The sequence below is a fragment of the Myripristis murdjan genome, chromosome 21, assembly GCF_902150065.1.
Source record: "Myripristis murdjan chromosome 21, fMyrMur1.1, whole genome shotgun sequence".
NCBI lineage: Eukaryota > Metazoa > Chordata > Actinopteri > Holocentriformes > Holocentridae > Myripristis > Myripristis murdjan.
In genome coordinates this window covers 7,203,520-7,231,134 of record NC_044000.1, presented here as the reverse complement: position 1 = coordinate 7,231,134, position 27,615 = coordinate 7,203,520, and the positions used below count along the sequence as shown (strand labels likewise).

Below are 27,615 nucleotides of genomic sequence, written 5' to 3'. Positions count from 1 at the left end.
AGATTCTCCCTGATCTTGAACAAACCTACTCAAGCTTCTTTATATTTTTCGTACTTGCTTACGTCCACATGTCTGCCAACTTACTTTTTTTTTTATTAACCTGTGACTGATAGGTATTGATTCATTCATTTTCCCTGCCATTAAAAGACAGCTGTAGCACTTAGAGAGTTTTCTGCAACACACAAATTGATTGAATGGGAAGCATGGGGTGAAAAAAAAGTTGTTAATATGCAGTGCTCAACCTAAAAAAAGTTACGTAATGTATGTAAATCTATTGCCTGTCAATCTGTGGATATGTAGTCTCCTAGGCGGACCCTCACACAAATGCAACCACATCAAATATGATCTTGTACTTTCCAAAAAGACTAGATTTGCTATGCAACCATTTTTCGTCTCAGTCTTCAGACTTACCTTATTGGTAAGAGGGAATCTGCTACGGTACACCCTCCCCACCCTCCCCTCCCCAGGCGACACAGCACTTCAGCCCTCAGATAACCCTAACTAACTCTCCATCTCTGCATTCTCCAGGGTATCTATTAGCAGATGACCCACAGGGCGAAACCCCCTTGATCCCCTCGGAGGTGATGGAGTTTTCCATAAAGCATTCGACAGAGGTTGACATCAACACCACCCTGCAGATCCTGGGCTCACCGGGAGAGAAGGCCTCATCCATACCAGGCTGCAACCGCACCGACTCAGTCATCAGGTGAAAGACGAATGACAGAACTGAATGCTGTTTCTCTTTTGTTTTAAGATTGCTAAAATGTTGTGAACAGAATATGGTTGGTTTATTTTAGTGAAGGCTCAGGTCTTCTGATTCATGAGACGTAGCAGGAAACAACTACAGAATTTAGCTGAAAAACGAAGCTGAGTTACTTCAGACAGATTGTTTTTCCTAGTGTCAGCACTCTAGGTCTCTCTCTCTTTTTGTTAAGTTACCATTTTGGAAGGTGGATGACAAATTGCCACCAGTAAAATGCTCGTAAATTTTAGTTTTGGCAGGTAAGTTTGTCAGTCTGCTACACAATTTTGCAGGTAAACATCCACCTTCTGGAGGTTCTGTTCTATATTTGTCAAAATGCTGAAAGTGGCTGATGTAAGGTATTAGCCACTCTGGCCAGTGGTTTTGGCCTTCAAAGTTTTCCTACGCTGTTTAAGGAGAGTCTTACAGTTTACACTTACAGTTTACACTTTAGAGAGAGGAGATATGGTAAAATATTCAGTGTGATTTTAGACAAAGGCTATCATAATCAAATTTATTTGCAAATCTTCTGTGTCCTGATGAGGACAGTTGCAGTGTAAATATGACAGCAATGGAACGTTGCCACTTATTGGCTTTAATTCCTGGATCAGCCAGGAAAATCTGAGTAGACAGGGAATGAGGAACACTTTCCATCCCTCCATATCTACCATTGATGCAGAGATTTTCTATAGGAAGGAGACAGGAGATTGTGAGCATTATCAACAGCACAATGGCTGGCTGGATCACATGCACCGGTTTAAACCAGTCATATCAGCCGTTGATGTTATGAAGCTGTCTCAAAATTTACGTAGCCACAGTGTCTGACAAAAGAATGACTTTTTCACTAAAGAGACTCAAAATGGCTCTGTGAATTTACCACATAATGTTGGGTGTGAGCAGCAGCAAGGCCACTTCATTATGTCACAAAGCATTTTCCCAGAATAGCTGTTTGTCAAGCATACGGAGGCATCTCCTCCATAGACTGCTATTAAAACCAAAGAGCTGGTGGTCTCCCTGCTCACACCCCATGGCATTAAGTGTTTTACAGCCAGTGATTGGTGTGTACCCGTGGCCATTTTCTCTAAATGAACCTCCACTTGCCACTGTGCTACTGCCTCTTGGCCTGCAGAACAGAGGTCGCAATGGATCGCTCCCTTGGGCGTATGTTTTGAACAGAATGAATGTGAAGCTGTGCTTTTTTTCATAAATACAGTTTACATGGATAAAGGTATTACATTTTTTTTTTGATAATGCAAAAAAACCCCTCAATTGTTTGATGACAAGCAGACCAAGAAATATTTTCTAAACATGAGAGCTGTTAGGTCAAATTTCAGAAGGAAACACAGTGGAGAGCAACAGCGTACGTCATTGGTATTGTACCCAAATGAGTTTGGTGTCTGCAATGAGACAAGGACGTGACCACCTGCAGTGAAAAGGAATTGCTGGCATGGGGGAGATGCCATTTCTTTGTTTCCAGTGGTCCTTGGGCATTGTGACAGGACCTCTCACTTTCCAGCCTGACCCCAATAAAACAGAGTGTCTCACCAAGAATAGACCTTCTCATTGTCAGGCCCCAAGTGTTTTCACAGCCATCCCATGAAGCTAGTAAAGCACCTTGTCAATGAAAGTGTCCCTGGTCAAGTCAAGATGACACACTTTAAATCTCGGGCATGCATGTCGGTACAAATACACTCTCACTCTGTCTCTCTCCCAGCCCCCCCGCTCATAGACTCATACACTGTCATACACACATACACACAAATTCATGCACACATGCTTTCACACTCACACAGATGCATACACCCAATTTCATTCACAGTTTACATGCATAAGCTCACGCGTTCATGCATTCATGCATGCACACAAATTCACACCCAAACTCTGCGCCTAATGTTTCCTGGAAACCCTTTTGGTGCGGTAGTGCCAGTCCCAGTGTGAGGCAGATACCTTGGCGCAAGCCCAGCCATGCTGGAAACACACACACACACACACACACACACACACACACACACACACACACACACACACACACACATTACACATATTTACACATATTTGCTAACACATTCACATTTACTCTCATACACACAGACACATATGGGGCTTTCAGGTTCCTGGCAACCCAGCCTCCATGTTGCCACACCCCACCCCAGCTAATTATTTAGTTAGGAAGAGGCCAGGTGCCCGGTGAGCCTGTGGCTGCAAACTGATTGAACTTGAGGAATCTGACTCTATTTCCACCAGAAACCTCTGTTTCAGTTTGCCGCGTGCAGCAAATGCTCAGGAAGAGTGCTGGATTCTGCTCCTCCTGTTGATCTTCTTAAAACCCACTTGAAGCATGGACCTCCTTTAGGGGCAATAAGTATAATTTTTATCTCTGCCAATGGAGATGGATGGGGGTTGTTCTAAGAATATAACCTCCGAATGGATTCACATGACATGGCAAACTTTGTGGAAAGTTTGGTCATGGGGCAAGAAAGACCTGATTACATCAACTGAGTAGAATGGGTCGTGACAGTTTTAATTTATTCAATAATTTGGCCTCTTTTTTAACTTTTACTCAGAAGTTTTCCATTGAAGAGAAACTGGTAAGAATGGAGAGCAAGATGATGTGACAAAGGTCCCAGGACGTCTCAGCAGTATGGTGTGCACGTTAGATCTTTGAACCACCAGGACGCTGCAAGTTCCATTTTTACTGTCCCATAGCATGAAGTGACCTATATTGTATCCACATGTGGTTGATAGGGTTTTTGATCAGTACCACTGACTCAATTCTTGCTTGTCCAGGTGCTGAGATTTCTGATTTTGAAAAGTCAATTTCCATCTGTTTTGGAGCACAGGTGTCTGTTTACAGTCACCGCCATGTCCTTCACACAGAACACAACATGTCTTGTTGATGACTGGTATCTGTGCCTCTTCAGCAGTGAATTCCCTGTATGATTGTTAAATATCAGTGACTGAATCTTTTCATATCAGGCCGCGATGTCCCTTTATCTGCGTTTGGCCTGTTATCCATGGGGATAAGAAAAACACACCACCAAAGAACAAAATGAATCCAAAAGTGCAAGGAATATTGTCTTAATGGGGCAGATTTTTCCATTGTTGAGAATTGTTCTTTTTAGTATTTCTGCACTCCGACAGCATGTGACTCTGAAAGTGTTGGCAGCGTTGGGTGGCTCAGGCCTGTTGGCAGTCACAAAGGCACCGGATGCCTGTCTGTGGAGTGCAAAGGTGTGCGTGCGCGTGTTTGCATACAGATAATCACAGTGACGACAATAGATAGTTACAGCAGCCGGTGATATTGTGTGTGTTGAAGGTCATTGAGCCTCAGTGCGTTCTAGATTGTTCATTATGTGGTGGGTGGGGATGGCGGCGGGGTGTGGGGGAGTCAGGCAGGAGGGAGCGAAAAGGGGTGACAGCAATGACAGAGGACTGCAGGGACGAGTGGCCGATGGCATCAGGTTTCCTAATAGCAAGCGGCCGACCTCAGCCCAGGCAAATGTCAATGGGTTTTGTTTTCTGCAAACAATGTGAGGCCGTACACTGTCCTACACCGGGTGGGGGGAAGGAGGGGGGCATAAGCTGCTTTAAGCCCTCTGTCTCTCTGGCCTTTCATGTACGTGTGTGTGTGCTGTGTGACAGCGGCCCTCACAGGGGACAGCAAGATAATGAAAATCTACCATCCGCCATCTTTTGGCCATTTAGGTTGCCTCACTTTCAAAAAAGTCAGGCTAACCTTTAAGGTCAGGCATTTCATGATGATGGGAAAGTTTTTAGAGCTTTAAGAGATTAATTTGTGTATTTTATTTATTTATTTTTAGTTTATTTTTTTCTTAACCATTTCATCTATAAAATTTTAAAACAAATGCCTATCACACCTAAAACAATATATTCACATTGCTTCATTAGTCTGACCAGCCTAGATATAGATATAGATATAGATATAGATATAGATATAAAGATCTTTTTATTTTCTAACGTAACATATTTTAACGTACCGTATTTCTAATGTAAAACATGCCAACATCGCACTGAATGTCAAACAGCTGATGTTAAAACAGTGAGTCTTTTGCGTGGTAAACAGTGGTGCTTTTATGAATAAATCAAGACATTTTACTAGTTCAGCAGTGTTTGGAACGGCCTCCTCTCTAAATTTGGTTTAGGGTTTGGTTTTTCCTCTTTCACATCTGCATTAACATGACTCAGGTGTGCCAAAGTTGTTTTGCGTTTTGTATTGATATGAAACTGAGAAAAGCAAGTCATTCTTAGCATTTGTGAAGCTTAGAAACAGCAAATGTTTGTATTTTTACTTGATAAATAACTAAAAGAATGAATCAAAAATCAAAGAATTGTCGAAATTACAATCAATGAATTGTTTTATCTCTACTTTCTAGCTCTTTATTTCTCCCATCTTCATTTTTATGTTTCTCCTGTTTCTCCTGTTTCCCTCTCAGCCTCTCAGTTCTTCCATACTCAATCTTGTCTCTTTTATTCACTTCCTTTCCTTTTTTTTATTTTTTCCTGGTCTTCACTCCTTTCTACTTTTGTTGCTGTCTCTCTCATCCTCCTCAATTTCCCCGCTTTTTTTCCCTTATCCTTTTGTTGTTCATAATTCTCCTTCCTTAATCCCTTGTGTCGTACATCCTTACAATCGTTTTCTCCTCTCCCAGGTTGCTGTCAGCGGTGTTGCGGACCTCAGAGGTGGAGTCCAGGGCGACGAGAGCCAGCCTGACCCAGCTGCTTAGCCCTCAGATGGGAAAAGACATCGTGTGGTTTCTCAGACGCTGGGCCAAGACGTATCTGCTGATGGACGAGAAACTTTACGAACAGGTAGGACGCCTCCTGGAGCTGTCATGCTCTCTCCAACCTGGCAGAGCTCTGGGAACAGTGGATGAGAGGGAGAGCTTCGTTTGGCATAAGGATTATTAAAAACATGCGATGGAGGCCTGGATGGTACAGAAGCTAACTTGTGACTGCAAGGTTGTTCTGGGACTTGAACCGCACCTGAAGCACCTTACAATACTGTGCATGCTTACATTTGTAGCATGGACGGCCCCAGTGGAGACAACGTTAGTGTCATGCTGTAGACTGTTTAGGAAAACTGATGCTTATGTGTCACTGAGTTACACCTCGTCTCATCAGTGCATCTGGGCAGAGTGTCACGACGAGTGATGATGTCTACACTGCAATTGTCAAGTTGGCATATGGAGTCAAAATGTAAACAAACCATGATTCATATAGTGGATACAGTAGATTGAGACAGGAAAGAAAAGGAGAGAGAGAGAGGGGGGATGACATGCAGTTAAGGGCCTGGGCCGGATTCAAACCCGGGCTGCTGCGGTTAAGGCTGAGCCTCCGTGGTATGCAGTATGCACTGTGTCTGGTGAGCCACCAGGGTGCCTCACAAAACATGAATTTGATTTATATGACTTTGACAACAACAAAATAGGTGAGTAGTAGAGGAACAACTGACACAGTGCATCAAAAATAGAGACAAGGCATCCTTTGACACCTTTGGAAAAGAAAACACGTCACGTCACTTGCTACACTCAGTCTATCTAGACAACCTCAGAGGTTATAATGGGACCCTTCTGTGTTTGTTGTTGTTGTTTTTTATGTGTTGACACTTGCTACACTAGCTGCTAGGACAAGGTGAAAGACACTAAAAGCTGCAGCTTTGGTGTGTCAAAGAACTTTCCAAAATATAAACCTACTAGTTTGGTTGATAGGACGAGTGGATTTTTGTTTTAAAAAAAAAAAAAAAAACTGACATAGTGAAACTCCACTTACACCAGTGGCAAAGCTCCATATTTACATTGCAAAATATTTTTTCTTTCTCACTGTGGTGGGGGAAATCACAAAAAAAATACTTTGCCTCTGTAGTTTGAGTGGTTATCTCTCTTTCTGATGTTGGCAGTGAGCTAGCTGCTTTCCATGGATTTATGGGTCTTTTGTTCATTTTTTTCCCCATTCCTCAGATCAGCATTCCTCTGAGCACAGCGTTTGGTCCAGACACAGAGGGGGCCCAGTGGATTGTGGGATACCTTTTGGAGAAGGTTATCAACAACCTGTCTGTGTGGAGTTCAGAACCCGACCTGGCCAACGACACAGTGGAGCTGCTAGTGACACTCGTGGAGAAGAGGGAGAGGTAAGGAAGCTGCTGTGGTTGGCTGGCGAAGCAGCTCAGGAGTCAGACTGCAACAGGTTCAGACAAAATCTTCAAATAACTAAAATATGAGTAAAACTAAGGCATTTTAGCCAAAACACTAAAGCTAAGACTAAATCAGAACTGTTTCCCAAGCCAGGGACTTTGGGAGTAAAGCATCCACTAATGTTAAAATGTTAAAAATACAACGCAGGGAGTGATAGGGTGACATCACACCCGTCTCTCCTCAGCAGTACACCCCTCTCCTCAAATAGCACTGTGCCACAGGTTGTAACCATGACTGCGCCCCCTCTCCAGGGCTAACATTGTGGTGCAGTGTGAAAACTGGTGGAACCTGGCCAAGCAGTTTGCCAGCCGCAGCCCCCCCCTCCACCTGCTGTCCAGGTCGGTGCAGAGGACTCTCATGAAGGCCCTGGTCCTGGGGGGCTTCGCACACATGGACTTGGATGCTAAACAGCAGTACTGGGCTGAGGTGAGGAGCACACGCCGCTGCATACACACACTCTCCTTCACATCAACAGAACAGTTGACCATATATCACATATTTCATACATGTTCATGCCAGTGTCATAGGTTAATAGGTGATATCATTAATATATGACTTTTAGGAGAGTGACATGTGCATGGATACAGCGCGCACATGCACAATCCACATGCATACATCATGCACAAGATACAGTGTAGGAGATGATGTAGTGTAGATTAGTGTAGGAAATGGGGGACACGCTAGGGTCCAAATAAAAGGGGCTTTTCAAATCCAGTATTTTTACAGTGAGTCTAATATCTGGTGTTTTGTGCCAATTATTTCTTGAAATTTTAACTATTTTCTACCTAAAATTTGACATTTTCTGTTCACTGCCAGAATTTCATGCTTGTCAAGGTGGAAGAGCTCCTAAAACAACATTCGGAGCTCCAAGGGATGCTAAAACTCTCCAGGGAGACCCACACTATTGAAAATCTCTCAGGCTTAGCAGCTCTTAAAGGCAAGCTGACCAACTGTTTCTGTGTAATAGTGGGGAAACATTAGGGTCTTTTAAATGAGGACTTAATATTACAAAAACATAATTGAAGAAATAAATAGCACATGCAAAGAAAATAGGATTTCATTGCAGGTTTTAGAGATTTTACATAGCTGTGTTCAACCCCACGGGTTTGTTTATTTATAGCAGATAACAGGCCTGCAGAACTGCAAACCAATATATCAGTGTACTCAAATACATGCACAGGAATACACTGATGCCAAGCAATAGTTGGCCAAGGAAGTAATACAAAACTACTGTTACAGAAGCGGACTGCATATAATTTAAAAGCATCATGGGTATAATTTCTGTTGACGTGAAATCTACACCCTGGTCATCAACCTTGGTCACTGCTGTTCGACACCGTAGAACTGCATAGACTTAAGTAATAACCCGGGAGGTAGTGATGGGATCCAAGTCCATTGTGTTCCCCCAGGGTGTTTCTCCCAAGTTTATAACATGATCCTTGCCCTGATCCTGAAGGCCTTTGTCTTAATAGGCTGACAGTAGTAAATGGGGGTGCAAAGCCACAATGACTCCAGAGTAATTAGGGCGGGACATATGAGTGAGACAGCAGCTGTCGGCTCCCACAGCTGCTCAGTCTGTACTGGGCTCATGCTGCTACAAAAGGATAAGGAGATATGGCCCACACAAACTGATCAAATACACTTTTGTTCCCTCTCTGTTTCTCCTTCATCCACATTGGCCACACTTACTTGCACCAAGAAATCTGTTTTATCCCAGTTACTCAAGTAACCCAGTTTTGGAATGGGCACATGAAGTCACAGCCGAGTTAGAACAACACATTTAAAGTACAACACTAGTGGCAAAACCATGATGGCAAAAACTAGGAAAACAAGGCCCAGACCGACAATGAGTCAAAGCAAAACTGAACTTTGGTAGAGTGTTAGGTTGTGTAGTTACCTGGATGTGATATGAGTCCACATGGTGGTGAAATCTCCTCAGTAGCTGCTCTGTGCTCCTCTGGGCTGATAATCCACAATACTGGATTTCTATCTCTCCATTCACTTGCATAGCGCAAAACAGCTCCTATAAACACTTTAAGCACATAACACATAAACACAAGCAAAGTGGATTATGCCAATATAAAAAACAGCAAGTACCTGTGTGTGTGTGTGTGTGTGTGTGTGTGTGTGTGTGTGTGTGTGTGTGTGTGTGTGGTTACAGTTCTTTGTGAAAGTACTCTCAGGGTTGTTTCTTCTTGCTGCAAGGCTACTACGCAAGTGCTTTCCTACAGAGGCTACCAGCCAGATCTACTTTCCAGTTCAAAATGGAAAACAACAAGAAAAGCAACATTTCATTTCCTCAAAAAATGGGTGCTGGAACTTGTTTTTTATATTGGCGTAATCAGCTTTGTTCACTTTCATTTATGTGCTAAAAATGTTATTTTGGGAGCTATTTTGCCACATAAGTGAATAGAGAGATAGAAATCCAGTATTGTGGATTAGCAGCCCAGAGGAGCACAGAGCAGCTAATGAGGATATATCACCAACATGTGGACTCAGATCTCGCCCAGGGAACTATACAACCAAACACTCGACTGAATTTCATGTTCAACCTGGGCCTTGTTTGCCTCGTTTTCACAACAGTTTTCAACCCCAAAACCCAACTTATATTTTGGATCCCTGATAGAACAGCTTTTAAGCCCTGTTTATCTCCTCCCTTTCTCTCCATCCATCCATCTGTGCAGGTGCTGCACCCTCTCCAGCAGCGTTTCCTCAACCTCATCAACCAGGAGAACTTCGCCCAAATCAGCCAGGAGGAGGCTGTCAAACAGGAAATCGTCGCCACATTGGAGGCGCTGTGTGGCATCGCCGAGGCAACGCAGATCGACAACGTGGCCTCGCTGTTCTCCTTCCTCATGGACTTCCTGTCCAGCTGCATCGGCCTCATGGAGGTACGGGCACAGTGGGGAGGTGCATCAAAGTAAATGACATGCAGTCTGCATCTTGTTCCTGTGCAGCTCACTGGGTAAAGCAAGGCACTAATACTGTCAGGGTTAGGGGTTTGATTCCTATTGGGGTCCAAGTGGCATGAGAAATGGTTCATTTTAAGAGGTAGTATAAAGGCTACCTCTACCATTCACTTTCCATTTATTACAACAGTGAGGTCATAACTATTTTAAGGGACTGATATATTTCTTATAACTCTTTTATTCTCTAACATTTTTACAACAGTAATTACTGTACTCTCCACTTCCCTCTGGTTGTGATTAGCACCTTTATTGCTAAATAATTGTGTCTCATATAACTCAGACAGCGAGCAGTGAAACAAAAATCTGAATTTAAAAGGACTCAACTAAAGATTGCCATTGTTTCAGTTAACATGATCAAAGAGACAGTGTTTATGACAGGGTGGTGAAGTAGGCCAATCTTTAAAGGGGGTGTATTACAGAAAACTTTATCCTTGTTATGGCATGGATGTCGCTGTCGTGGATGTTAATTAATGATGTTAAACGATGGTGGTGGTGCTTCTCCTTAATGACTTTCTCTGTCAGAAGTGATGCCATCAGAAAAACAAGCCGATCAGAATTGGTCCTAATTTTTCAGTCACAATTGGGCCTCATTAAAAATCAACCAAATCATGTACAATCTTAAAGTTTGGCTTCTGTCTCATATTATCATATTTGCTGTTTCATGCGAGTCTAATATATCCTCCAAATTTGACCTGTCACCTCCTTCCATGTCATGAGCACAAGCATTTCATTGGGACTGTTCCCCTCCAAAAAAAAATTAAATGAATCTGATCAACCAAACCACACAAATTTTAGTGACTGCCAAAGCTGAGAAAATGTTTTTAAGGATGCACCATGGCGCATGCTTGTTTGGGATTCATGATCAATGCTATTTTACAGAACTCTCACTTACTAACCGGTGGAATTACTTTGTTTCTGTGTCGCTACACATCAGTGTTGCTCACTGCTGTGTGTTTGATTACACACTTTGAAGCCATTGCAGAGTGATACCAAAATAAAGTAGTCCCATCAGATAGCAAGTGATAGGCCTGGAAAATCGATTATGAATCCAAAAAAAAAACCCCAAAAAACGTGTTGTTGAAGCACTCATTCTCACAACAGGGAAGGAGCTGATAGGTCACACCTGGAGGATCTGTATGAGATAAAATATCACTGTATGAGAAAGTGATTGACAACCAATGATTGGTTGATCTTTGATGAGGCCTAGCTGTCACTGAATCTTTACAACTGATGGCATTCTGATTGGCTTGTTTTTCTGGTGACATCATTTCCCATGGAGAGCCTAGGTAGGAAGGAGTAGCACCACCGTCTTTTAACAAAACCACAAAACTACCTTTGGGTACCCTAAATGTCAGTGTGATTCCTCATTATAGTCAGAATGTGACCTTGTGTGTTTGTGGCGCCCAGGTTTACAGCAACACGCCCGAGACCATCAACCTCATCATCGAGGTGTTTGTGGAAGTGGCTCACAAGCAGATCTGCTATCTCGGAGAGGTAGGAAAACATGATTACATGCAGCCAACCTTATTTAACCCACCGGTCACATAAGGTCACGGGATTGAACTCACTGGCTCTGGTTTTCTACGAGCCACCAGCTACAAACTGCTGACAAAATGTACTTGGAGTATACGAGCTGTTGCTGTTCGTTTCTTTTTTTCCCATCCTCTGTGTTGTGCAAATGTTGTCAGTTGTTCAACATTTTCCTGCAGTTAAATCCATTTGTATTAGATCAGTTCAGAGCCTATCCTCTTTTGACCCCTTATCAATAAGAGTTTGATAGCTAACAAGCCAGCAAGCACACAATGACGAGTTGACTCTCACAGTCCAGAGAGAAATTAAATTCATCTGTGTGGCTGAGTAAGTTTGTAATAAGTTAAAGAGCAAGAAACAAAAGACAACTGTAAACTCTCAGAATTACAGAGATGGGAGTGGCTCGGTCGCCTTGTTTCACACACACAACACATATAATTCACTCTTCTGATCTTCTCTGTAGTTTGATGTTTTTGGCCTCTTGTAATCGGAGTAGGATAATGTTGTGCTGTTACTTTATAGCCTGGTAAGCCAAGGGGCTGAAGTTTTGCCGAGGACAAAGGCAAAAATTTCCTTGAGTGCCTCCTTATGATGGAAAACCCAGACCCTCTCTTGATGTAATGCAAACAGAATGGCCAAAGAATTCAGGCATATGCGTTTGGACTGATTCTCACTGACGTAAGTTTTTTTTTAATGCAGCAAAACCGAAGGACATGTTTCAACAATGAAAACATCACTTTACCTCATCCTGCTAAACTAATCCTGCACTTGTCATGGCATTTCACAGTGTCAGAGACTTTGGTCCAGTTTCTGGAGAGGTCAGGATATTTTATAAGCAGGTCACTTTCTAGGAATATTCCAGAATATATTTTTCAACTTTTATTTGTTTCATCTGTCGGGAGGCTTTCAGCTAAGTTGTGGTGCAACACCAGATTGTTTACCGCTTTAGAAGAAGAGCCTTAACAAACCAAGAAGATAAAACATTCAGCACTCACACAGAGCTGTGACAAGTCATGGAAAGGGGAGCTAAGTTGGAGCTCTGGGCTTTAAAGGGATAGTTCACCCATTTTGAAAAATGTGATATTATTTCCCTTCCCCCCCAGCTGTTATGTAGGACAGTAGTGGTGCTCTCTTCCTCTCATTGTTACTGAGTGCTGGATTCTGGCTGGATGCTCCAAATGCTAACTGTTAGCCTCCTGCCATTGAGCTGGACTTCCCCCCAGCTAATATGCGTAAAAATAACCACCATAATCCACTTAATTTGTCAAATAAACAAAATTTCCCAGCTATCTTTTAGTAGTCCAGATGAAGCAAAACCAAACGATAGCAAACTCAGGCAGTCTACGTCTGTCTCTGTGAAATATGTTTATAACAGGAAAAAACACTAATTTGAGTAAAGCTATTGTCCATGTGCACTAAGTGGGTGTATGTGCATTTTAGTTTGGGAAAACTAGTAAAGTAATGCTAAACCTTCTTTGAGAGGATAAAGGCAGTTATATTTAAGACTGTTAGCTGGGGGGAAGTCCACCTCAATGGCAGGAGGCTAACAGTTAGCATGTGGAGCAGCCAGCCAGTATCCAGCACTCAGTAACAATGAGAGGACATTACACAACAAGTAAGAGATTAAATGATAACACATATTTAAAAATATGTCAACTTTCCCTTTGAGCCCATGAAGCCATCTGAGGTATAACAACCACTTCCATTCTCTCTCTCTCTCTCTCTCTCTCTCTCTCTCTCTCTCTCTCTCTCTCTCTCTCACTCTGCCAGACAAAGTCTATGAAGCTGTACGAGGCGTGCCTGACGCTGCTGCAGGTCTACTCTAAAAACAACCTGGGCAGGAAGCGGAGCGACGCCACGGCCGAGGAGGACCAGTACCAGGACCTGCTGCTCATCATGGAGCTGCTCACCAACCTGCTCTCCAAGGAGTTCATCGACTTCAGCGACACCGGTGGGTCGGCTGGACGCTACATGTCAGGCCGGGGGGGGGGGGACTGAGGACAGAGCACAGGAGAGGGCTTCCTCTTTGTGTACACACACTTATCACGAGCATCTCCTTTGACTGTGACGTTTGCGTGTGTGTGTGTGCTCTAGACGAGGTGTTTCGGGGCCAGGAGCAGGGCACGCCGGCCTCCAGTCGGACCGTATCGGCAGCAGATGTGGTTCTCTACGGCGTCAACATCGTTCTCCCTCTCATGTCTCAAGATCTGCTCAAGGTAAGAATACACAACATGCTTTAGATTCACACCGGGTATGTTCTGTTTACTTTTCGGGTCTCTCCCCTCCTACTGCAAGCAGTTGCTGACGTTGTCTCTGTTTTCCTCCAGTTCCCATCTCTGTGTAACCAGTACTACAAGCTCATCACCTTCATCTGTGAGATCTTTCCCGAGAAGATCCCCCAGCTGCCTGAAGACCTCTTCAAGAGCCTCATGTTCTCTCTAGAGCTCGGAATGACCTCGTATCCTCCCACTGTGTGTGTGTGTGTGTGTCTGTGCACACTGTTTGTATGAATGTGCACAAGCCAGTCTGTATTCTTGCAATGAGCAATATAGCCACCTAAGTATATCCCTTATGTAGTTATGTGTTACATATCTATAAATCCATATTAAGTCATTTTTAAGTCTTCAAGTGATCATATTCACTCATCATTTGAGGTATCACAGTTCTGATTTGATTTTTTTTTAAAGACTAAAAGTTGAAGAGTATCAAATATATCGGCAGACATCCCTAAAGTCTCTGAATGTTCGGTTGCAAGACTTTGAATGAAAGTACGTAGAAGTACTGTTAGTGAAGTTTTACCCAGAATAACAGGGAAGAAGTGAAACGCACAGGAAGAGCCGTTTGCTCTGTAGTGTCTTCTCCTTGACCGTGTGTGTGTGTGTTCAGAATGAGCTCGGAGATCAGCCAGCTGTGTTTGGAGGCCTTGTCTCCTCTGGCTGAACAGTGCGCTAAAAACCAGGAGAAGGACACGCCTCTGTTCATCGCCACACGGCACTTCCTCAAGGTACAGCAGACCCCCCGCTGGGCTGCAGCGAGCAGTTGTTGATTTCTCTGTTGTTGTTTTTTCAGTTAATTGATTGATCACTTAGCCTGTAAAGTGTCAAAAATAATGACAAATGCTCCTGGGAATCAACCCAAAGCGATGTCTTCAAATCGCTTCTCAGTGTCACCAGCAGCCAAAAAACCCAAAGAATTAATTTTGTAATGATGTAAATGGAGAAAGGTAAGACAATTTAGCTTCTTAGTAATGTGGAGAAGCTGGCGAAAACAGTTACTCGATTGTCAAAATGATCATAAATTTGTTTTCTGTCAACCAACTAATTAATTAATTGACTAATAATTCCAGCACTAAACCCAGTCCAGTCTATTCTGCTCAGTTTGCACAGATGATGAAGAAAACACATCAACACACTACAGATGCAGCATTTTATTCAGTGCAGACATACGACAAAATGACAAATTTGTGGAGGTGAAATTTAAATTTTCATCTTGAAACAAATAATAAAATCAAGGTGCCAAACAAACACTCAACTGGACAATAAAGATGTGTAATAAATTGATGTACTTTCCTTTATGAAAATGAAAACTAAATTTATATGTACTTCAGTGAATGCTTCCAGAGAGTCTGAATGGAAGCTGTAAAAATGACACCCAGAACCACCGGCTCTTACATGCCGTTGCTTGTCGTCACTGCTAAATGTGGAAACTTGACATGTTGTTTTGTCATGCTGCCTCAGACGTATATTTTATTTTATTTTATTTTATTTCATTGTGTGTGCAGTTGGTGTTCGACATGCTGGTCCTACAGAAGCACAACACAGAGATGACGGTGGCAGCCGGAGAAGCCCTTTACACACTAGTGTGCCTGCACCAAGTGAGTCACTCGTGCACGAGGCCTCTCTGCTTTGCCATTCTTCCTGTTATTGCAGCAATGGCCATTTTTTATGACACTCTTGATTCCGCAAAGGACAAAATGACATATTCTCTCAGCCCCCACCAGGGTTAATGGTAGTTAATGCCCAAAAAAACAGCATTTTGCCTGTAGACAGTTGATACATTGCAGAGCAGGGCAGAAGATCATATTCTCAGGGCTGACAGTTTACTGCCTGTGATTTTGTCCCAGGAGCCCCGCTATGAAAAAATAATTTGGTTTATGTTTAGCAGCATGAAATTCTTTCCATTTCATACTTGAACACTGACAAATTGACTCAAATCATAACATTATGTTAAAATAATCCAATATACATTTTTCTTGTACCATAGCCATTTCTAATGAATGAAGCTGTAGTGAAATTGAACGCTGCGCCATTTTGCTGAAGACCCCCTGGGAGAGAATGAATATTCAGAGGATTTTTCCCAAATGTTGAAAGCCACTTTGGGTTGCTTCATCTTCCAGCCTTGAAAAAACAGCCGGATACTTTTTGAGATGAATCATCTTTATTTTGGGGGCTTTTAGTTATTTAGTTATGTATGCATTTGTTGATATTCATTTATTTGTTTGTTCATTTATTCATCTATTTCAGTTTGCTCACTCATGTGGCTTAGCCTTAGGTCATAGTCTAATTTGTACTGCCCTCTAGTGGCTGGTCAGAGCTAAATGAGCAGAGCCTTCATGAATGTGATCAGTCACACCTGTGCTCACCTGTGCTCACCTGCTGCTTCATGTCAAAGTGAGCGCTGTGGAAAGGCTCCACTGTTGATGTGACTTGATCCCAGCTAACCTTTGCCCCCCCTCCTCCAGGCGGAGTACTCTGAGCTGGTGGAGAGTCTGCTGTCCTCACAGAGAGACGCCGTCATCTACCAGCGGCTGGCCGACGCCTTCAACAAGCTGACGGCCAGCAGCACCCCGCCCGCCATGGACCGCAAGCAGAAAGTGGCCTTCCTCAAGAGCCTGGAGGAGTTTGTGGCCAACGTGGGCGGCCTGCTCTGCGTGAAATAACCACTGGAAAAACCAACTCCGCCTCCACCCATCATCAAGTCGACAAGCCTCTTTTTTTACCCCCAGCCCCTTTTCAGCATACACACACACACACACACACACACACACACACACAACCATGTCACCCCAATCCTTCCCAGAGTGCCTTTGTTTAGTTGATTGTTCTGTGCGTGTGTGTGTTCAGGTCCCGTGTTTTCCACACGGCGAGCTGAATCTTGTCTTACTTCAACTGACGATAGTGACAATTGTGCCTGCCATGCGCCAAGAATTCGGCGGATGTACACACACACACACACACACTCATACACGAGAAGTTGCCATGACAACAAAGGTGTGGCCGACCTGGCTGTCTCTGGGGGTCGCTGAGCTAGCTCAGGAGGGCATTCGCTGATAATGAAAGAGAAACCAAATCAGTCATGTTCATTAAAGGGTGTATATATAAGTTTTCAAAAACGGAGAGAAGTGTATGTTTAGAAAAAGAAAGCTGACTGAAACGTTTTTATATGACAACAGACAGCAACAGAGGCCGCATGAGTTGAACATTTTAGGAATTCTTTGAAAGGGGGAGCAACTTTCTAGATGTTGAGTTTTGATTTTTTCCCCCTCTCTCTCTCTCTCTCGCTCTCTTTCTCTCCCTCTCTCTCCCTCACTCTCTCTCTTTCTCTCTCTCCCCCCCTCTCTCTCACTATTTGGATTGTAGTTTTAACTTGTTCCTCTCTGCCTCTGCCCACCCACCCAAAATAATCACGGCTTGTTCTGACCGCTAAGCACCGCGGCACAACACGAGGGCCTGAGACAGCTCGGGCCTTGAGTTTAGCCAAAAACAAAAAAAAGGAAGGTTCAGCTGACGTTCAAGAGTTGTAATTTTGTACGGCATAAGCCACCGCTCACACTTCAAGACACACTGGATCGAAGCGGAGACCTTCAGTTTGAGGACAGCAATAACAAACCAAAAAAAACAAAAAAAAAATGAAAGGAACAGAGCCACTCGTGGAAGCATTACGTTGGAGACACTTACCTCCCTGTTCAGAGCACTGTTCTGGTTGTTGTAGAATGGCTGAATGATTTGTTAATGAAGTGTAAAAGTGTACATAAAGTTATTGTATAAAATGTTTTGGCCTCTGCATTTTTTCTTTATATGTTTGGTCTATTGTACTGTCTTTTATCTACTCTGGCATTGAATAAAGATGTTAAATTAATTGTATATGCTATGATTGGATATGTAGTCTGATGCTTCCCTGTGCAACCAGTGTTATTGTTAAAGACACTAAGGTGTTGGAGGCCTGTTAAGATAATATACTATAGTACTACAGTATAGTAGTAATGCAGTAGTAATACAGTATAGTACAATATCATATACCTTTCCATCTATGTTTTTGCCAGTGAACGGCTGTCTGAGTGGTTTGCTCAGAGAAACAGCTGGAAAGACACAGCACCTTTAATGCTGCTGAAGTGGTTCAACATACGCTGACTGTTGTCACTCTTTTTTAAATTTTTATTAAGCACATTCAAATATGCCAACATCTTAGATATGTCAACAGAATTATAAAGAAATAGGAATATAAATAAAAAAAATACAACAAGTTATTCCTCTAAATTCACAGTGCAGGTTGGCGGTTTTATCACTTGTTTAGTTTTATAAGTTTGATAGTCTGTAATTACATTCACATAAAAAACAAGCTTTGAAATGAAAGCATGCAGTTATGTACATGACATTCACCATATAGAATCAGTTTGTTTACCGTGACCTCAGTGTCAGGTTTGTCATGTCTGACAGGCCATTTAACAGTATGAGTTGTTTTACCTCTTTTGTCCCTCCGCGGGAGCCGTACATTTTACAGAGACGTCATCACATGTGCGGCAGCTCACATGTCAACAGCTGCACCTGAAGCTACGAAGACAGGAGGTAGGTGTAACGTGTTGGCCATTTCTCCCTGTAACTTACATTACATCTTCGTAACATGTCCTAAACGCTTTCCTCGCAAAGCGCCGTGCGCGTGGACGTGAACGCAGCTAGAAATGTGCGAGCGGTGACTCGCGAGCTCCGTTAGCCTGCAGTCAACCTGCTGTGGGCACGAGCCAGGTCAGCCTCAGTCCCACTGGGTGTACGATGGTGTTCAGAGTGTGTTCAGAGTGTGTAACAGAGTGTGTAGTGTTGTCAGTTGTCAGTGCTGACAGGTCTTACGCCAAGGTACGTATCCCCGATAAAAAATTGTGTCCCCTGTCCAGTTTTGCCGAGTAAAACATGGGTTTTCAATCAAAGCAACTGCTTAAATTTGCTAACACTCATCCTAACCCTAACCTTAACCCTCTGCAAAAGCTCGTGGATAACGCTTGAGCACTAAACATCGTAGTTCCGCCCTCGTTGAATGTATGCGCGCTCCTGTCGGCTCCCCCGGACAGGGGACGCGCTGGTTGACCCGGCTTGCACAGCGGAGGGAAGCACGTTTTATATCGGAGGTTTGAATTAAGGCTGGCCCGATATGCCTGTTTCCTGATTCAGTACTGTCAGGATACTTGGGTGCCGATTCGATATGTATTGCTATTGCTACCCAGTTTGTGACTGTTAAGTTTCATGAAGCTCCTATTATCTTAAAGGTCACCATGGGTCATTTTATACAGTGAAGTCCAGTTTGACAAAATGCCCTGACTCCAGTGAAGTGGCTGTATGGGGGCCAACATCATCACACAGGAATCAAATGTGGCTCGTTGAATCCACAAGAGTCTCAGCTTTCCAGTCAAAGCCAATTGATGCAGCTCCAAGACTGTTTAGGCCCCAGTCTGCACACATACACCATTTTACAACAGGCCACAAGAACACATGTGGACTGCAGGCTTTGTGGCCCAAAGTGCATGGGATTAGCAGAAGGTGGGCGTGTCTGCAAAGGGGAGAGCCGTGGCTTCCCAGAGAACCCATTTTCATTCACACATCTGGAGGTCAGAGGTCAAGGGACCCTGCTGGAAATGCCAGTTTTTCCCTCACCAAAATGTAGCCTGACTTTGGAGCTATGAAAACACAATACTGGAGTGAATCAAATTTTCCCTCTCCTATGTGATATACATCTTTACCTTCGCCCTTCACTGTCTAACTCTTACGTTTGTTTATGTCCCCCATAACATCCTTAAAATTCACTTTTTCCCTAAAATATTTATGACATGATATTTTCGAATTAACTTCAATAGCTTTGCCTCCATGTATCTCTGAAGTCCCAGTGTGTCTGCTGTCCCCTACACCGTCTTCACCCTCCACTTTTATCAGTATAATAAGACGGGCTGCCCAGAGAGTTTCTTTTGTTTTGGCCTCCTAATGAAAGGTTTTACTGCCTCGTTTTGTAGCTGCTCGTTTCACAAGCCAGGCCAGTTGAACAAGCTGATCAGGTGGCCGGTGTTTTGTCCACCTGAACCACAGCAGCCACTCAGAGATGGGACAGGAAGAGCAGGGTTCCGGTGGAGAGTTGTTTTCTTTCAGTGTCCCCAGTCTGATGAGCAGCGTTTAAGTCTCACCTCAGTGTTTTTGTTGTCCTGCCTCGTTGTGTTCCTTGTGAGCAGCGACTCCACGGCCGTCATGAGCGACAGCGATGACGACGTGCCCACGCTGTCGGCCGAGACGCTGGCCGCCCTGCAGGAGTTCTACAGTGAGACCAGGAACGGCCTGAGCCAAGACACAAACACCTCAGACAAGTTCTGCGTTGGAGCGCTGGAGGAGGACTGGGTAAGGAGGAATAGAAGCATCAGTTCACTGTGGCACTGCATCATTTTCATGCATTATTCAGCAATGTCCCAACTAAATATGAGCACGGGCCCAGAGAGATCCTTTTTTTTTTTCATTTCCCATCACTCAAATGTGTAACGTGTTTGCAGTTCACTGAAGCACTTTTCTTTCTCTGTATGTGTATGTGTGTGTGTGTGTGTGTGTGTGTGTGTGTGTGTGTGTGTGTGTGTGTTCTATTTCCTCCAGCGGATGAGCCAGTTCTGGTACAGCGACGACACGGCAACACGGTTAGCAGAGGAGGTCATACATGAAGCCGGGGAGGGAGGCAGGTAAAGTTCTCTCCTCTTCCTCATCCCATGTGAGTCAGGCCTACATTTCCCAAAATGCCTTTCAGTACCCCCCTAAAAAAGGCATGTAAACCTCTTTTGCAAGCCATTGAAACTTTTTTTTTTTTTTTTTTTTTGAGTTTGACTGTCTTGAATTAGTATTACAGGTAATTCCAAATTCTAATTCCAGTGTCATTTTGACTTTTCATAATTACATTGTGACCAGTCAGACTTACGATTTCAGTACATCTACAACATCATGTTGATCAGTCAAAATGACAGTTACTGATATCTGTGAGTCAAAACTGAATGATAGATAGGTGCAGTGTCACTGAAAACAACATTTGACTCGTCACACATCCTGAATGACAAATGCAGATGTGTATAATTCAGTTTTGTCTGGTCAAAGTGATAGCTGAAGATCTCTCAAACACAGTTATGACCAGTCAGAATTCAATTATAGGCACCCAAAAATGGAATTACAGTTACAGTATAGTATAGTAGTATTATAGTGTAGTATAGTATTGTAGTACGTAGTTATATCTAATGTATCGTTAATTGGAAATGTCTGTAATTAGAGACCCCATACCCATGAATGAAAAGTCTGAGTCTTGGGGGTGAATCTGACATGTTAAAATGTATATCTCAAACTAGAGTTTTGACTAGTGAAAATATAATAACAGATAGCCTCAAGTATAGTTTTCCAGTATAGTCTAATGAATAGCCAGTCACTAATAAATGTTTTAATGGATTGCCATAAAACACATTGCTGTCAGTTTAAAGCGGCTGTATGAGAATATATATGGGTAGAAAGTGAGCTCCTCCAACCCTGATCATATGTGCCTCTTACTAAAAAGTACAAAATGTCACAGGGATTGCACTCTTGGTTTGAAACTACTGTGGAAGGTGAATTTCTGTATGACCAGTCCTCCACAAGGATTTAAGAAATGGCCCAGCAGAGCAAAGTTAAATTGCCAGCACCTTTTTTCACGTTGTTAAAGGACCATCAGTGATTCTGCATGTTTAGTCTAATATCTGCAAAATGTATAAACTTCATGTTTCTGCTAATCTTTTCCCAAATCAAGCATTCATATTTTATAACTCCAGTGTCATTTTCCTCCCTTTTATCCAGCCACTGGTTTCCATTCATTCCACTATGATATGAAAATGAACTTTCAGACTTCAAACTTTCTTCACACCAGTATTCCATCACCGTAATAAAGTCACCCACATTAGTTTTCCTAAAAGCAGCAGCATTGTTGTGTTTTGATGACTTGAAATTGGGTGGAGTGATACGGTCTCTCCACCAAGGAAAATAGTCCCTGGGGGAATTTGCTTTACACAGCCGGTTATCAGTTGTGTTGTTCATGAATGGTAATGACTTTGTTAGCTGCAGAAGCAGAACATTATAAAATCTTAAGTGTATTTGAGTGAATTTGTCAGTGACAGCTGTGACCCTGTGCCCTCCCAGGATAGCGTGTGTGAGCGCGCCCAGTGTGTACCAGAAGCTGAGGCAGGGCGTGGTGCACGGCTCGGACCGCGTGTCCGCCGTGGTGCTGGAGTACGACCGCCGCTTCGCCACCTACGGCCACGAGTTCATCTTCTACGACTACAACGAGCCGCTCTCTCTGCCGGAGGACGTGGCGCCGCACAGTTTCGACATCGTCCTCGCCGACCCGCCCTACCTGTCAGAGGAGTGTCTGAGCAAAGTGGCCGAGACCGTCAAGTACCTGAGCAAAGGCAAGGTGCTGCTGTGCACAGGTGAGAGCAGCGACCGGCCGCATGGCACCGTGGGGTCAAATCACCTCACGTCATCATATTTAAAAAAAAAAAAAAAAAAAAAAAATGTCCATATGACCTTCTGAGATTTGCCACATATTTTTTAGTATTATGAATTAAGTGGAATTCAATATTTAAATTCTAATTTTACAAATAGCACTCAAGGGGAAAAAAGCAAAATCAGTGGGAGGTTGTATCATTTTTTATCACCAAGGTTTGGGACACTCCTTGAATATCAATTACTGAGTTTTTTTAAAGTGTTCAGCTTTTTTTTTTTATAGGTTTCCCAAATTGCTTCCCCTCATTTTGTCCCGTTTCCAGCTGCCGAGAAGTGGTTGTAAATTTGTAATAGGTACCTCAGAATTCACACTTTGATTTGCAGATAGTAGTATTTTTAGGTGTATCAGTGTCCCACCAGTATGATGTACAGATATTGCTGTGCTACCCACTGAAAGTAATTTGTTGTTCATTTTGACTGTTTTCTTGTGTCAGTTGAATAAACATGACCAGAGAAGCCAAGTTAAAAGTACCATCAGCCTTCTTTAAGTTTAGGTTTTCAAAATAAAATGGTGATGTTCTAAAATCACAGTAGTCTAATTATTTTTTTGTCCGTGTGATTGGTTCTGTTGTGCAGGAGCCATCATGGAGCAGCACGCCAAAGCCCTTCTGGACGTGAACATGTGCAGCTTCCTGCCCAAACACAACAAGAACCTGGCCAACGAGTTCCGCTGCTTCGTCAACTACCCCTCCCGCCTCCTGTCCTGCTGAGGGCCCCGCCCGCACCGCCACTCACGTCCGGTCAGCTGACAGTCGTGAAGCCCAAGCTTTCCATAAATTAGAAAGAGACACTGATTGGTAGCAGCGGCCCTGGAGCTGGTCAGGAGTCAGTGCGCTGCCCGGGGATAGCTCAGCAGAGAGGAGGCTCGCCGACATCGAGGATGGAGGCCGAGTCGCCTGGTGGAGGGACGGTCCCTCTCTACGCAACGTCTGACCTGGACAAAAAGTCTCAGGCGGAAGATAAGAGATGGGTGGAGTTCAGAAACACCCGACATGACACGGCTCTGTAAATTCACCCTAACAATCTGGGATCATTCAGATATAGTGCTGTAGAGGAACACGTGAAATCAGGTCCCACAGCACGGCCCCCTCACATTGCCTTACAGTTTCAGATGTTAGGGTCACATGTATTAGTACTACAGTACTCTTGACTACTTGTTATTTTGATGCATATGTGTTATTTGACAATGTAACAATGATAATAATGAAGTAAAAGACAACATAAAAACTGTCTCAGATTATTCCCAGTAATCTAATTAAAGAGAGGATTACATAAAACAGGTTTTCCTATTTTGTGAATAGCTGCTGCAGTCTGGGATGGAAATGATGTTAAAAGACAAGCTGCTACTCTTTAATGACATCCCCTGAGGTTAATGATGTCATAACCAAAACAAGCCAATCAGAACAGACCCCAGTTCCTTTGTCACAACTGGGCCTCATCAAAAGTCAAAATCAACCATTAATGTAGAATCCTAAATTAGCATCAGCCCGTCCATACCTAAGCAGTCCTGTAGGATGACTGTTAGCGGTAGGGAGGCAGACACTAAATTATTTACTTTTTTTTTTTTTTTTTTTCATTTAAATGTCACCATTGTGTTTTTACATTGCATGAAAAAAAATGACCAAAACTCACACACACACCCTTTTTTTTTTTTTTTTTTGTATCAGTCACTTATCAGTCAGTAGGTGGCAGTGTTGATCAAGCTATTGATACTTGACTCTTCAGCCTTCCTATGTTTATTGTTAAACAGCATAACTTATGCAGAATAGCATTAGTGTAATGATGCAGGACATATTATTCATAAACTTGTGCCACGTATTTATATCAGCACTTGTTCACTGTTGGCTGCTGGCAGTCCATGGCTTCTGTTTGGCTGCTCTCACCTCACTGTGTGGCTTCTTGTGCCCGCTGGCTCCCACACCGAGGGCGGGGACTCCCAGGGCTCCCTGATGACAATTTCCCTGTAGATTAGTTGATTCAAGTTAATCAAATGAGAGAATATATAGGATTGACTTTTGTGATTGGAGGTTTATCTCTGCTTGGGGTCCAGAAAAAGAAAAGGCTTTGGGGTGTTTGGCCAAATGGACTGCAGGCCTGTTTCTGAGGAAGAAGAGCAGACTGCTGGTGTGTATTTGAGCCTGGGTATGAGCAACAGATCCTAATGTCCACTTTTGGGACCTGGGATCAAAAAGTTCCTGAAATGTTGACTAGCACATCTTTGATCCTTCGGAGAATAAATGAAAGGAGCTGTCAAACCAAGCTGTTTAAATATGAGTTAAGGCTGATTTGTTGGTTTACACATAATTATTATTAAATACTGGATGTGGAGCCAGTCATGCCATCCACCACTAAAATAACTGAGGTTCCTATCTGACAGCGTTTACAGAAAAACACTTCAGGAGAGATGTAGGATAAACATGGAAATTTTCAGGCCTTCTGAAAAATGCATTCCTGTTGCTTTTGGATATCCAACCAGGAAAAGGAGGTAGAGATCCAAATTGGTGTTACTTGCAGTGTTTTACATCTTTGCAGACAGCAGTTAACGCTGCCTTTGTCAGATCCAAATTAATTCCAAGACCAAACAAGGATTACTGAGACAAAATCAGGACCGAGACCAGGGCAAAGTCCTCAATCAAGGCCAAAATAGGTGTCAAACCATGTTCATGTCTTCCTAAATTCACTAATTCTCACGGGGCAACAGAGATGTAGGAGCTCTGCATTGAAATCCCTTGATATCCAACTAATTAATGCACACAAGTCTATAGAGGAGTGTGATCCCTTGAATTGTTTGTTGTACTGGAGAGAAGTCCAGGTGGAGAAAATTTTGGAAAAAAAAAGGCACGTTAAGGTCCAACAGTAGCTGAGAGGAAGACATCAGAAAAGGTCCAGCATCCTTCCTGCTACACTTTCTTGTCAGTGAGGTTCAGCTGTCCGGCCTTGGCTTGCTCTCTCTCCAGGCTCTGGTTGCTGCTCTGGGCGTCCCGGTCCTTCTCCAGCAGCGGGACACAGGTGCACCCGACCGGGACAGACACGTAGCTCTCGGTGTAGGAGTGGCGGCCGCCGATGCAGGAGCCTGTCCTCAGCAGGATGACAAAGGGCATGTAGACCGGGGTGCTGCGGTACTGGTCGCTCTCCTCCCCGTGCGGGCCGGTCAGGCAGCCCTTACACAGGCAGTAGGCCTCAGGGATGTAGCGGGGATACCTGGCCGGGTCATGGGAGATCCTAGAAACAAGAATTTAACAGGCAGATGTAAAGATGTAAAGCAGGAGGGTACAGGTTTTCTACCTAAACATTTTTTTTTTTTTTTTTTTACACGCATCACAATATGGTTCAGAATGTAGACACAAAAATGGAAACAAGTGAAAATCCCTTCATGGTGCTGGTGGAGATTTTTAACAGCTGTGTGATATTTTAAATCTCTGCTGTGATGTTTGTATTGCATCCTCCTAAAATAGAGTAAATGATTCATGTGGGTCTTGTCCAGTAGGGGAGGGGCAGCTGAGTTGCTGGGTAGAATGAGAATTATGATGTTATTTCTTGCTCCTAGGCAACGGATGAGCATAAGGTGTGGATTTTTCAGTGACACATTTGACTCGGCTCTGGGACAGCTGTTCAAAACTGTTCAAAATGATAAATTAACTGATGCTGGTGGAAAAACTGGAACAATGTTCATTTTAATACTCAGTTCAATAATGCCTGTTAGTCATGTTGCAAACAGATCAACAATTTTAATGGGTTGAAGGCTACATTTTAAAACTATAGCTTATTACAGAAAATGCACTCATTACTATGAGTGCCCAATATCATAGGCAGCATGATATTGCCCAATAATCATCCTGGAATTTTGAGGGGAAAAAAGATGTTGCATGATCTTTGCTGTCCAATAGTTGTTTTTCTAAACTTAATATGCAGTGTAATCATAGAGCAGACACTGGTTTCAGCACCAGTATGTGGTTTACAACACTATGTGCTTGATTTTCATGTTTTAACTTAATTTCAGGATTTAGGCTACCTGTTCCTTTGTGTGTTCAGAAATCTCTTCGTGCTTGCAGTTTATGAGTCAAACTAAAGACATTTTTTTCTGTCTTTCTAAAAAGATCTGCAGATGCATGGTTGGGCCGCAGTAGTGTGTTTTGCAATTAAATGAAGGCAGTTAATAAAACCATTTCAGTTTTCCCCAATTCAAAATGCAGCTCTAACATGAATGCCCAACACCCTTAGCCATACTTGAGCGTGTCACTGCGCCCTGTTCTCCCGTGCGGACCATCCAGCTCACCTGTACGCCCAGGGGGAGAGGCTGTTCAGGTTGACCGGGATGCGGGCCTTGACGTCGGGCAGAGGCCGGCCGGCGGACGGGCAGGTCAGGTTGTGTCTCTCCAGCGGCTCCAGCTGCAGCGTGTGGTGGAAAGCGCTGAGGACTCCGACCGACAGCCTGCCGAACATCTGCTCCAGGATCTCCTCCGGCAGGTCCAGGCACGGCCGGCTGCGGCTCGCCTTCTTGCGCACCCTGCCCGCCCCGGCCGGCGCGCCCACAGCCGCCAGCAGCAGCAGCAGCAGCGGCAGCAGGACGCGGGTCCCGCACGGCATGTTTGCGCGCTTGGTCGAGGTGCTGTAATCCCGCAAAAATGAGTTCTTCTGGAGGTGCGTCCTCGTTTCGCCTTAGATCACGAAGAAGCCAGTCCTGTGCTCATCGTGAGGCAAGAATAGCTCACTTCAGTAGCCTTGCTGTGAAATCACGTGTGGACGCTGAGACATGAAAACAATCCGGTAGATGAAATTAGTTTATACTTGGCGTGAAATCGTAATGACGCACCGCTGGAAAAAACGCATTTAAAAAGCAAACGTTTCGGCACAGAGCCGCACTAAAGCCACCAGTTATAACTGGACTCTGTTTATCACAGGTGATATCTCAGAGCGGAAACTTTCACACCTGCTGCTTGTTTGTCATCACTTTCCTCTCCTCTGGCGCTGTGGAAACCCGTGCGTAAAATCCAAAGTGGTCGTGCGCTTAGGAACAACTCCATCCGCTGTGTAGAGCGAGTGTTGAAGTCAAGCTGAAGCAGTGAGAGACAGTCCAGCCTTCAGCCCTCTCCCTCTCACAATGAAAAGGCGCAGCAGTCATCTCTGTGAGGGCAGCAGCTCCGGCCATAAACCATGACTTCCAGTCCGTAATCAAAAACCAAATAGTCTGGGTAAACTGGATCAAACTGGATGAAGGGGATAGGAACCAATTTAAAGGGACAGTTCGCGTATCTTGATAAAATGTGATATTTCCCAGCTGTTGTGTAGGACAGTAGTGGTGCTATCTTCCTGCTGGATATTGGCTGGATATTGGCTCACCCCTGGCA

General features: G+C 43.7%; 3 protein-coding genes across 4 annotated transcripts in view; 2 read left to right on the top strand and 1 right to left on the bottom strand.

Moving 5' to 3' along the window:
* xpo4 (exportin 4) overlaps positions 1 to 17,594 on the top strand; it is a 62,086-nt gene extending 44,492 nt beyond the window's left edge. For both annotated transcript variants that reach the window (XM_030081029.1, XM_030081028.1), the window contains 12 exons: positions 529 to 706; positions 5,413 to 5,572; positions 6,721 to 6,890; positions 7,206 to 7,380; positions 9,639 to 9,845; positions 11,331 to 11,417; positions 13,224 to 13,404; positions 13,548 to 13,669; positions 13,781 to 13,911; positions 14,340 to 14,457; positions 15,235 to 15,327; positions 16,195 to 17,594. In XM_030081029.1, the coding sequence (XP_029936889.1) occupies positions 529 to 706; positions 5,413 to 5,572; positions 6,721 to 6,890; positions 7,206 to 7,380; positions 9,639 to 9,845; positions 11,331 to 11,417; positions 13,224 to 13,404; positions 13,548 to 13,669; positions 13,781 to 13,911; positions 14,340 to 14,457; positions 15,235 to 15,327; positions 16,195 to 16,392 (1,820 nt within the window). In that variant the 3' untranslated portion in view covers positions 16,393 to 17,594. The remainder of the gene's footprint in view (positions 1 to 528; positions 707 to 5,412; positions 5,573 to 6,720; positions 6,891 to 7,205; positions 7,381 to 9,638; positions 9,846 to 11,330; positions 11,418 to 13,223; positions 13,405 to 13,547; positions 13,670 to 13,780; positions 13,912 to 14,339; positions 14,458 to 15,234; positions 15,328 to 16,194) is intronic.
* Positions 17,595 to 18,211: 617 nt separating this feature from the next.
* Positions 18,212 to 23,791, top strand: eef1akmt1 (EEF1A lysine methyltransferase 1). Its single transcript, XM_030080064.1, has 5 exons — positions 18,212 to 18,298; positions 19,942 to 20,104; positions 20,351 to 20,433; positions 21,902 to 22,191; positions 22,844 to 23,791. The coding sequence occupies exons 2-5, from the start codon at positions 19,958 to 19,960 to the stop codon at positions 22,975 to 22,977; spliced, it is 654 nt and encodes a 217-aa protein (XP_029935924.1). The 5' UTR covers positions 18,212 to 18,298; positions 19,942 to 19,957; the 3' UTR covers positions 22,978 to 23,791.
* A 57-nt stretch (positions 23,792 to 23,848) lies between these two features.
* il17d (interleukin 17d) lies at positions 23,849 to 27,556 on the bottom strand. Its single transcript, XM_030080065.1, has 2 exons — positions 26,544 to 27,556; positions 23,849 to 25,489 (listed from the first exon to the last, which is right to left on the bottom strand). The coding sequence occupies exons 1-2, from the start codon at positions 26,852 to 26,854 to the stop codon at positions 25,168 to 25,170; spliced, it is 633 nt and encodes a 210-aa protein (XP_029935925.1). The 5' UTR covers positions 26,855 to 27,556; the 3' UTR covers positions 23,849 to 25,167.
* Between the last annotated feature and the right edge of the window lie 59 nt (positions 27,557 to 27,615).